General features: G+C 27.0%; 1 protein-coding gene across 1 annotated transcript in view; it reads right to left on the reverse strand.

The window, feature by feature from the left end:
* The window catches only part of LOC114935060 (RNA-binding protein fusilli), a 60,688-nt gene that overhangs the window by 23,701 nt on the left and 23,954 nt on the right, over positions 1-13,033 (reverse strand). Inside the window, 2 exon segments of the mRNA XM_029307821.2 lie at positions 287-515; positions 4,661-4,855. Coding sequence (XP_029163654.2) covers positions 287-515; positions 4,661-4,855 — 424 coding nt within the window.

Raw genomic sequence — 13,033 nt, forward strand, 5'->3', positions numbered from 1 at the left:
TTTAATAATAATTATAATTTAAGAAAAAAAGATTACTTTAAAAACATTAATATCAAAGAACGTAAATGCTAGATCTCTATACCAAAATAAAATTAATATAGGGTTGCAAGGGGTAATATAATGTCAAAAATATTATCTGTTTTATAAATCGAAAACGGAACAAAAGGGTTTAGAAATGTTTGTCAAGTATGTAGAAAAAGAATATATAAAGTAGAAAAACATACGCGAAGTCAGAGGTTAGTAATTGTGATAATAAATTGTGCACATAATAAATTTAAAAGGATACATTGCAACATCTCTTGTACTCCAAGGGTCGATAATTCTCCGTAAGACGAATAGCACTCTACAAAATCCTTTCGCAAATCGTGGAAGTAATTGTAATGTTCCGGTAGCTCGATATCTTTGTTGCAGGCCTCCGGATGTAGACATTGCCTCATCGGTGCTTGACCATCTACGATGAATCGCGGCTTAGCACCGAACGTGACACCGGACATAGAACTCCACCATGCTTCAAACTTGAAATAAAAATATCGCGCGATAGTATTAGATTGTTGCAAATAAAATGGCCGTTTTTAAATTGAAACTTGTATTTGGCAACAACTTATTAATATATGTAAAACAAAGTGATAAATATAAGGCCAACTTATCGAGCTGAATATTCGAGATGTTCAGTCAACTACCATTTATTACATGTATAAATTATAAAACTACAGTCATTATATTATATTAAAACTAACGCAAATTAACGCAAATTACAATCATTCTATAAACGTTTCGACCGCACGCGGTCTTCTTCAGTATAATTATTGAAAAATAAATTCTTACAATTCACATGATATCGAAATTTAATTATAGTTATTCAGAATCGAGAGTTTTTGAGCAATTAACGCGTGTTTCAATCCGTCCTGTCCAACAATGTTCGCCTCGATATGATCTCTGATTTTGTTCAGATCTCGGATGATTTCATCGTTAATATGCGAGAAATTAACCCGTACCGTAGGCGCTGCGATTAATAAGAAATTACCGATCAACGTATGTCCAAATTATAATATATATCCCCTACAATTGGTAGTATGCTTACCTATCATCGTTCTTCTTGACAATTTTGCTACTTATTAACAGTTATTAAGGATGACACTTAACAACAACAATACAGAAAGACAGCTCATTTTAAACTCTACTTGATCGGAGAGCGTGCGTGTTTATATATGATCTAATATCTATGTTTTACTCGTTAATGTCCTATTTGTCCTATTATTATTTATTGTTCGCTAATATATCCAAAATATCAAAATACGACTCGCTAAGTAACTCAGTATCTTTGTTTAAATTTAGTCCATTTTTTTGTTCCTTGATATGTAGCATCTCAGAAATGAGTCTTTTATAATAATTATTTTCGTTGTCCATGATCTTAACATTGTCCCAATTAAAAGTATGATGTTCATTTATTATGTGTTCAGAAATTACTGAATGTTTCGTTGAGTCCAACCTAATATTATTTTTATGTTCTTTTATTCGCGTCTGCAATTGCCTCTTTGTTTGGCCTACATAAGATGCATTACAATTATTGCAACTGATCTTATAAACCACATTCGAATTGCATGGATGTTTAGTTTTATCTTTCTGTGCTTTAATAATATTATCCAGTTTGTTGAGGATACCAATTGTAGGGAATATATATTATAATTTGGACATACGTTGATCGGTAATTTCTTATTAATCGCAGCGCCTACGGTACGGGTTAATTTCTCGCATATTAACGATGAAATCATCCGAGATCTGAACAAAATCAGAGATCATATCGAGGCGAACATTGTTGGACAGGACGGATTGAAACACGCGTTAATTGCTCAAAAACTCTCGATTCTGAATAACTATAATTAAATTTCGATATCATGTGAATTGTAAGAATTTATTTTTCAATAATTATACTGAAGAAGACCGCGTGCGGTCGAAACGTTTATAGAATGATTGTAATTTGCGTTAATTTGCGTTAGTTTTAATATAATATAAGGACTGTAGTTTTATAATTTATACATGTAATAAATGGTAGTTGACTGAACATCTCGAATATTCAGCTCGATAAGTTGGCCTTATATTTATCACTTTGTTTTCAATACACGAGCGACAATTATATTAATTTATTTTTAATATATGTAATTAATTAATCGAAGTAGCCTCCATTTACTTAACATATTTCTTCCAATGATATAGCGCATTTAATATATGTTTTCGAAAGAAATCGGAGAATGAGATAATTTTATCGAATGCAGTTTTTAGATTTTTTCTCGAAATACTTTTCTAGTCAAAAAGCTATTTAGATATCTGAAGAAATGATAGTAAATGGGCAAAAGGTCAAAAGAAAAGGAGAATTTCGCACTTTAATTTTATTAATTTTTTGACGACCTGTTATGATTGCGCATTATCATGAAATAATTAATACACCGATCTATTAAAAATGTGTTTATTAAAGATAAAATCAGAAACAAAAGTATCAATGCTATTCTTCAGCGTTGACACAATCGAATGCTCAGTAATCCGGAGAAAAATTTTCAAAAAATTATTATTTTTTTCTAAACGGTTTAATAAATATTAATATAATTTTGCAATATTGCCCCATAAAGTTCCACTTATACATGTAAAAAATTTGAAATATATATAATACTATTTTTTCCATATTTTTAGCGTAATACAATTAATGATAACAACGAATTTTAATAAAATTATATGTAAAACTAATAAAAATTTAAATTGCAATAACTTTTAAATTAGTTAGTAAATTGAACTCAAATTTTAGCAGTAGCTTTTAGTACGATATTTCTTGTGTACCATCATACACTGGACCGAAACTAATATAGCTCGATCACTCACAATATCTTTGCCGAAAACAGTATTTATGTTCAATTTTACTATAACCGAGATAAATTTGTATAAGTTATACGAATTTCTTTATGTTAAAAATAAATTTGTTTTCACTTTTATCATACGAAACAAGTAAAGTTTTGCGCCTGCATGCATGTGCATTTTTTACATAGTATATACATACAACGATCGTCATCTATATGGAACAAGTTAAACTACAAAGGCGGGAAGTTTGAATTGAAAAACGGTCACTTTATTTGCAACTTAATATACAGGGTGTTCGGGAACTCCGGTGCCAACCGTTGAGGGGTTGTAGGGTAGGTGAAAAGATGATGATTTTTCCTCAGCAAAAATGTTGAGAAGTCAATAATTTTCGAGTTATAAGCGATTGAAAAAAATGGGTTTTTTGAAAACTAAACATTTTGGAGTTCAAAGTCTAACATAATTACATTCTTCAGTTAATTTCAGGTAGAGTTTACTATAATACAATTTTAATTTAAGGCTTAGTTATAAAGATACATAATGACAAATATTGGAAAGTTGTAAAAAATGATGACCTTTTTTGACATTTTCGCTGAGGAAAAATCGTTCCCAAATTGACCAAAGAATCCATTTGTGATCGTTGGTCCGTTAGTTACCGAACACCCTGTATATATGTTTGTTATTTTATCATTAGTATATTAATTCCTAAATATTATCAATATATGTGTAAAAAGTAATCGTCAATATTATTATCGTGATAAATAAACATAAAGAAAGTAGCATTTTATTATATAATTTACAATTTAAGAATGTATGAGACATACAAATATTGCAAAAAGTGCAAAAATTTCATAAATTATTAATGTTTTTCTGAATATCTTCAAAATTTAAATACAATTTTCAATCTCGATTTATTTAATTTTAATGTTTACATTGATTCTTAAAAATAAAAATAATTTGATACATAATACAATAGTTATTAATAATAATATAATGCAGAAAAAATATTAAATGATGGTTCCAGTTTTTTTTACATATTAATAAAAATCTTTTTTTTAATGGTATATTATATGTCTACTGTCTATTATATGTATCATACGTCTCATATGCCTTTAAAGATTAAGTGTTTAAAGTGTTTACCAAATCTTTTGCGATTTTGTATATCAATTTTTTATATAATTAAAATAACAATTAATTGTATTAATAATATTTTATAGTTTTCATTACAAAAGCGAATGTTTTTTTATAAATACTCGCTTTTTAAAAGTATAGAGAGACAAGTAGAGAGATTCGTAAAACAAATTTAAATCTTTCTCTTTTTTTAATAAATAAACAAATAAATGTAATATAATAAATAATAACAAAATAATTAATAATTAATAAATAATAAACAATAAAATAAATAATAAATAACAATAAATACAACTAAGGAAGGCTTTAAGAGCCATACACGGATGTTCCTGCGTATATTCCACCGAAAATAAGATTTTTCGATGGAAATAAACAAATGTGCACAAGGCATCTATTATTCTTGGTGTACTACCAAGACTTGATGATAAGAAATAATCTCTTACTTGAGATTTAATTTCTTTAAACCCCTCTAATTCCCCCAAAGAAATAAATAAATATATATGCGAGAGAAATAACAAAATAATAAATAACAGGGATAATAAATAACAAAATAATAATAAATAATAAATAATAATATATTTTATTAACTTTCTTTTAATAAGTTTGTAAAAAAAATTTGTCTTAACTATAATAAATCTCAAATCCAAATCTTATTTTTCTGTTAACGTGTCGATGTAATAAGTACCTTTTCAATAGCTTGCTGCAGAGGTATTCCATATTCTCGAAGATTTCGTTCAGTCAAGGTTGGAGCATGCGCCAGCGCTGCCTCGTCAATAATACCGCTACTTCCGGCAATTGCCGGGTTGTCACTACCGGTTCCAGAAGTACATCTTTCCTCCATTATCATCGGTCGTACGATATACTGCTGCCTACCTAGTACCTACAAAAACAAGTCCACCGTGAGAGGAGATGCCCGAACAAAAACTTGGCGAGCTGTTGCTATGCGATGAGAGACGTATCAATTATTTTTTTTACATGCAGAAAGCTGTGACTTATTTTATTTGATATCGAGTCGAAAGGCTACATGAATTTAAAGTGCGAGCACTTTTACTTATTAAAATAAATTGCGTAAAATATGTTATAAGTAAACATTTCAAAGAGTTTGTTCGCATTTGAAGCTTTTCACTTTTATTAATAAAAGTATGTATAAATTAAGAATTTAACTAGGCTCTGTAATATAGATATAAATTTAACATATATAAGATAGGCAATAAGAGCCAAATCGCGGATGACAGTGCGTTATCCTAAACGAAACTAAAGTTTTTTCGTTAGAATTAAATACCTGTGCACAAGGCACCAAATTTTACTTGGACACGGCCAAGATATAAAATTGGAATAATCTCTACAAGAGATTTTAATTCCATGCATCCCCTATTCCCCCTAAAGAAATAAATGCGAGAGAAAAATATAGATCCGAAAGTCGCAGAATCGGGAATCGAACCCGAGACCTTTCGCTTGCCGGGCGACTGCTCTTCCAACTGAGCTATTCAGATCCTTTCGATTCTATACTTTTCTCTGTTATATATGTTAATGTTGGTAAACAAACGCCTTTTTAAGCCAGCGTGTATAAATTAAGAATTTAACTAGGCTCTGTAATATAGATATAAATTTAACATATATAAGATAGGCAATAAGAGCCAAATCGCGGATGACAGTGCGTTATCCTAAACGAAACTAAAGTTTTTTCGTTAGAATTAAATACCTGTGCACAAGGCACCATATTTTACTTGGACACGGCCAAGATATAAAATTGGAATAATCTCTACAAGAGATTTTAATTCCATGCATCCATTTATACACGCTGGCTTAAAAAGGCGTTTGTTTACCAACATTAACATATATAACAGAGAAAAGTATAGAATCGAAAGGATCTGAATAGCTCAGTTGGAAGAGCAGTCGCCCGGCAAGCGAAAGGTCTCGGGTTCGATTCCCGATTCTGCGACTTTCGGATCTATATTTTTCTCTCGCATTTATTTCTTTAGGGGGAATAGGGGATGCATGGAATTAAAATCTCTTGTAGAGATTATTCCAATTTTATATCTTGGCCGTGTCCAAGTAAAATTTGGTGCCTTGTGCACAGGTATTTAATTCTAACGAAAAAACTTTAGTTTCGTTTAGGATAACGCACTGTCATCCGCGATTTGGCTCTTATTGCCTATCTTATATATGTTAAATTTAAAAGTATGTATATTAACAATATAAACAAAAAATATATACAGAGGGCAGACAAAATAATGTAAACACCTGTGAAACAAAGTATTTATATATGTTTATTAATAAGATATTGGGCCACCATTTGCCTTTTTTCCAGTGGAATGTTGTCTCATTCTTCTATCTGCTAATTGCTTTAGAGATATTGAAGGAGGAAATCTGCTTCTCATTCTTTTTCAAAATTACTTACAGTTCGATGATATTAAGTTATTAAGATATTTAAATATTTTCCCTGGCCAGCACAATTACCTTTAAATATCATCGAACCACTATGGGAGTGAAAAAGTTTTTCACTCTTCTCTTCAAAACTGCCCATCTCTAAAGCAGTTGGCAGATAGAAGAATGAGATAACATTCCACTTGAAAAAAGGCAAATAGTGGTCCTCAGGAATTTCCCATTAACGTGTAAAACGCGAGTCACCGGATACCCGGTACATTAATGTATTTTATATTACACTACTAAGAAACTAGTACTAAATGTATTATAAAAATATATAAATAATATATAGATTATACTATAGTGGTTTTTTTTTATTATTACGAAACACATTAATATATACAACTACTATAATAATACGATTTTTTTCATTTGTCTGATATTTACATTTGTAATAAAAACGGAAATTTATTATATTTTGGCGAACATGAGATGTTTTTTTTTAGTTTGAACTTTTATTGTATCAGTAGATGTTCTTGTGCTTATATCTTTTACTAAATATTTTCCTCATAATTTTATATGAATAAAATTTTACCTTATAAAAAATGATATATATTTATTTTCTATTAAAAATACACACACACACACACACACACACACACACACACACGTGTGTTCAAACTAAAAAAAAAACATCTTATGTTCGCCAAAATATAATAAATTTCCGTTTTTATTACAAATGTAAATATCAGACAAATGAAAAAAATCGTATTATTATAGTAGTTGTATATATTAATGTGTTTCGTAATAATAAAAAAAAACACTATAGTATAATCTATATATTATTTATATATTTTTATATTACATTTAGTACTAGTTTCTTAGTAGTGTAATATAAAATACATTAATGTACCGGGTGTCCGGTGACTCGCGTTTTACACGTTAATGGGAAATTCCTGAGGACCACTATTTGCCTTTTTTCAAGTGGAATGTTATCTCATTCTTCTATCTGCCAACTGCTTTAGAGATGGGCAGTTTTGGAGAGAAGAGTGAAAAACTTTTTCACTCCCATAGTGGTTCGATGATATTTAAAGGTAATTGTATATTTAAAGGTATATATATATATATATATATATATATGTGTGTGTGTGTGTGTGTCTCGCCTATTTCTTTACAGGGGAAGTTAGGAGAAGGAACAAAGAGGAATTTCTGAGATCCCAACCACAGGATACAAATTCCTTAGTTTCCAAATTTTCTTTCTTTCTTAATTGTCGCAATAACATCGCGTGTGGCTCTATTGGCTGAGAGGAATGGAGTATAGATCATATATATATATATATATATATATTATTTATATATATTTCTATCTTTTTATTATATTTATTATTATATGTATATTAAGGATACTGAATAAATATATAATTCTTTACATTGAAACTGTAAACTTGAACAATCAGATAGAGAGATTAACAATACATTATTAAGTCACAAGCCTTGAACTTTGAATTTAAATGGCTTCAATTTGAATGTATTTTCCGTGCATTGATAATGTATCGCGATTAATAGTATTATAAGGCCTATACGCGCCTGCGTAATGAAACCAGTACATTTCCACGAGCTGTAGTATTGCATATTAAAAGGGGCAATTATAAAAATACATAGGGGTATACATATATGTATATACTTGCACTTAAAAATTTAGAGTAATTATTGATTTTCGAGGAATAGATTATATAACCGATTTATTTTATTAATCTAAAATCAAAAGTTTCTTTTGGCCAAAATTTATTATTTCTGAATTTTATTTTAGATATACCATTTTGTGATATGCTCTATTATCAAATGATTATAAAATGTTATCATTTATTATTCTTTCTTATCATTTATCGGTAAATATAATCGCTTACAAAATAATTGCATACTCAAAGTTAACATTATTGTATAATATAATAATGTGATAAATATTTTTATATTTTGCTATATTAAATTTTTTTATGATTAACATAGAAATAATAAGTTTTAAGACCAAAGAATATATAAAAATATATAAGAATATATAAAAAAAAATCCACAGAGTTATTTGAAAGTCAATTTTATTTTTTTAAATGGAATTACTATAATTTTTTATGTAAATTGATTCCTTGTAATATTTGGCTTAAAAAAGGATAAAATAACCAAAAAATGAATAGCTTATGAGATATTTTGTATCTTAATGTGATAATTTTACATAAAGTATAAAATATCTCGTAAAATATTCATTTTTGATGATTTTATCTCAATACTTATGCATAAAATAATGAGAATTCAATTAGTGTAAAGTTGTTTTTAAGAAAAAAATGTAATTTGCAACTAGCAACTACATATTTTACAGTTTACATATATTAAATATAATTAAATTTGACCTCGAAATAACCTTCTAGATTTCGACCAAAAGTCAAATAAAAAAAGTTGCCATCAAATGACTCCCTCATACTAAATAATTTTTACTTGAAACATTTTTTAAGATAACGCAAAGTGAGATATGTATCTACTATGTGAATTTTTTAAAATGGGACAGCCTGTATACAATATAATAATTATATGTATGTATATCTGTTTTGCTAAGATATGTATATATTACAAATCTATTCAAGACATTCTAAAAATATATTTATTCTACTTATTCTAGAAGATATACTTTCGATATATGTTTAGTAAAACTCGAATATAATAGTATTCCTAATACATATTTATGTAATTAATAAAAAAATTTTATTTAATATATTTAATAATAAATTGATATCACACATCCGCAGTACGTGTATATATGTATATATATATATATATATATATATATATATTCTAGAAATATTGGGAATATATATATATATATATACATATATATATATATATATATATATATATATTCCCAATATTTCTAGAATATACACACTATACTTTTATGATATTTTTATATCATTTTCAGAATTTACATGTAATGTATAAAAGAAAAAAAATTATTATTTAAATTAATTCTAATCAAATTTGTCATATTTGTTTGCGCTTCTTTCTAAAATATTTTATTTTCTTAGATATCATGTATCGAACTATGTATCTATGAAATGTATCTATCTATGTATACTGTATGTATCTATGAAATTTGAAGAGAAGCAATAAAAAATAATAAAATAAAATAAAATCTTTTTTAAATCTTAAATTTTTAAATTTGTAGATAATTAGTTTGTTTTAATTTTTTTGAGTTTTATAAATTATATATTGTATATTTTAGAGATTCAGAAAATTTTGGCCAACAGATTTTAAAATCATTATGCGGCTGTAGAATCAAGATGTATGTATATGTATATGCAGGGTCGCAGAAATATCTTAATACAAATTTGCATATGTATCGAGATATGTATTCGAGATACGTGTGCATGTTCATTTCTAATGTAAGTATTCATACGTTATGACTTTTGGTTATTCAAGAAACATATAATAAAATATTAACTTTTTTAATAGTATTAAATAACTTTTTTATTTTTTTTTAAATAGTGTTATTGTTTTTCAAATAATATACAAGCATGATGCGAGTATTCAGAGAGGAAGCAGACATTATACATATACATATATATATATATTCCAATATTATGCAAGCAAATTTAATTATGTTAAATTGCGTTAAATTAAATTGCGTGCGCAATTGTGTTAAAATACGAATTCCTCTGTATATATTTCACAAATAAAAAATAAAATGATAAAGAATAAAACAATAAAATTTTTTTTATTAATTTTTACATTAAAACTGTTAATTTACACAAAATGTATTTTAAATTATTTGAAGTTTGTATTTTTTGTATTAAAATATTAACATATTAAGTATTCGTGTCATTTAACATATCTGTATTAAATTAACACAAAAATTTCCGTAGAGAGTTTAAGACATGTGATATTTGTTAAATTCAACAAAAATTTTTTAACTGTGTTTATATTAACCTTTAAAAAACTTTTTGGAAATAAATATTTAAAGATGATATTTTTGAGGATGATAGCATTTGTAAAGATTTTTCATATATGCTTCAACGTGTGCTTAAATTCATATGTTGAGGCATTCCTGTTTCTGTACATAAAAGTTGATTAGTCATGCGACTAGGCTCGAGATATATATACAGATTGAAGTTGTATTACATAATGACGTAACCTATTCATAATTTTTAATCGTACTTTCGAGAAAAATATCGTAAAAATTATTTGAATAAAACTGATACAGTTGATCGTTAAATCTCTGTGATATAGTTATATGATTTATCTTCTACCTTGATATTTCGATTCACTTTCGTTAGATTTTATTTAAGAGAATTATGCTATACAAGGTGTCCCTAAGCTGGCAATAAAGATTTTATTGACAAATTATTTGTAGCATTTCAAGACAAAAATTCCAATACAAAAATATCGAGACTGCTAATATTTTTGAAATAGAAAAAGATTATGAATAATAAGATTCGAATCAAATAGAATAATAGAAATATAACTAGAATAATCAAAATATAAATAAATTTTAAGTAAATAACAAAAATTAATGATAAAATAATATATATTTTTATATTTTTTCAAATTAGTAATACAATATACAGGGTGTCCTATTTTAAATGACTCAGGTAAATATATAAAAAAAAGGAAAATGTTTCATACAAAAGATTATTTATTTCGAGGGGGACATAAGATGGTATCATTGATTTGACCTTGGATAATCGTTTGAAGATCACATGAACATCATCTTCAATTTCTTAAATAAAAATCCCTATTTTTCAATACATTATTCTTATAACTTATTTCGAGAACTGTTAAAAACATTATAATAAGTATTTTTTCATTAAATATTTTTTGAATTATGAGATTTAAAGTTTGCAGTATTTTGACTTAAAAAAGAGATTTTATTAAAAAAATAACACTATATATTATTATTATAGATACAAAATAAAAGATTCATTAGTCAAGGTTAATTATAAAAATTGATAGTATGCATAACCAATTATAACTTATTTGTCTCATATTTGCTTTTAAACAACAATTTTTAATAGAGTATATTTTTTTAACAGTGTCTAATAATAATGTTTTATTTAAATTTTTTTTTTAAATTCTACTTGTGCACAGGCGTTTTATATATTCGGCATATTTTTTACCTTTGAAAAATTATGAAATGAGAATATTCACAGTTTTAATCTCGCTACAATTGCGACACTAATGTCGTGTCTGTGCAAGAAACTTAATAAGCAGGTTTTTTGAAGTACGGGGTTAACGGATCAAGGTAGTCCTGCTAGAGACGATTTATCATGCTGTGAGCTCGAACAGCGTCTTCGTATTATATTGCATGTCAATGAAAAATCGTGACATAATATACGAAAGAGAAGAATTTCTTTCTTCCTTTCCCCTCCTCTCTCTCTCTCTCCTTCGGTTATATTACGTAAATATAAGTCGTTCTTTCGAGTAATTTTCGTTGCGCAAGAGATTCCTTCGTATTTATACAGGAACAATGTAACAAAAAAATCAGCTGTTTTTTTCGGAAAATTGCAAGAACGTGCGTTTACTTCTATAACTGTATCGTATAAAAAAATAATGAATATTCTTTGAAATTCCCAAGTAGGAAGTAGGAACTGATTAGACAAATATTTAAAGGCAAATTCTAAAAATACATAAATCTAGTCCGATTTATTTTCGACACTTACAATTAGTCATACAATTAGTCACATTCCTATTAAAAATATAGCATAGATATATAAGTGTAGATATATGAAAGCGTAGATTATTTTGTACGAGATAATTTTCGAAATTTCATCATTTTACCTTAAGGTGATGCTGGAGCTGACTCTGTCTGTAAAAATTTTACTGATAAAATGTTACTTGTAATTTTATTTTTATTTTTTATTGCTTTTATATATAAACATATATACTAAAAATTTTATCTACAATATCCGGGAATTTATTTATTGCTCTTTTTTATATTATTACTTCAATATTGTATATATTTTACATAAATCTGACTTTTTGTTATTTTTTAAGCCTATAAATCCAATTTTAAAGGTTTTTTGTCACTCTTTCTCATGTCCTCTTTGCCCTCCTGGGCTTATTTTATACTTGCAAACTGTATAACTCTAATATAAAACAAATATGTATATCAACAGATAGCTTGTCGATAAATTTTCGAAATTTTTTCTTTTTTTTAAATCAAAGATGACCATTCATGCCTTTATTAATATATATACTTTAATCCCTGAAAAAAACTTTTAATTTTATAAAAGCAATAAAAATAAACAAAATTATAAATTAACATTTCGTCGGTAAAATACAATAGGTTCCAGCATCACTTTAATATATAAAATTGAATATAAAACTTCTTTTCTACAATTTTTAAAAGAAGAATAATTGAAAAGAAAAATGCTCTGTGTGCATTTGTGATATTGATATATCCAACAATATATAAATACTATCACAGAAAAAATAAAATATGACTTGTACATAAAATAATCTTTTAACATATCGTTAAAGTTGGCTTGCCAAATAAAATCATGACTAAGAACTATAAGAGTCGCTGTACGAGCCACGAAATATATTTTGCTTAGACATTGCTAAGACATTGAAGAATAATCTCATATTTGAGATATGAATTTCTCGGTACTCTTTACCCCCCCTAAAGTGATGTAAACGAGAAAAATAT

Source organism: Nylanderia fulva, unplaced genomic scaffold, assembly GCF_048542155.1.
Source record: "Nylanderia fulva isolate GAGA-0341 unplaced genomic scaffold, ASM4854215v1 Scaffold88, whole genome shotgun sequence".
In the NCBI taxonomy this organism is placed as follows: Eukaryota; Metazoa; Arthropoda; class Insecta; order Hymenoptera; family Formicidae; genus Nylanderia; species Nylanderia fulva.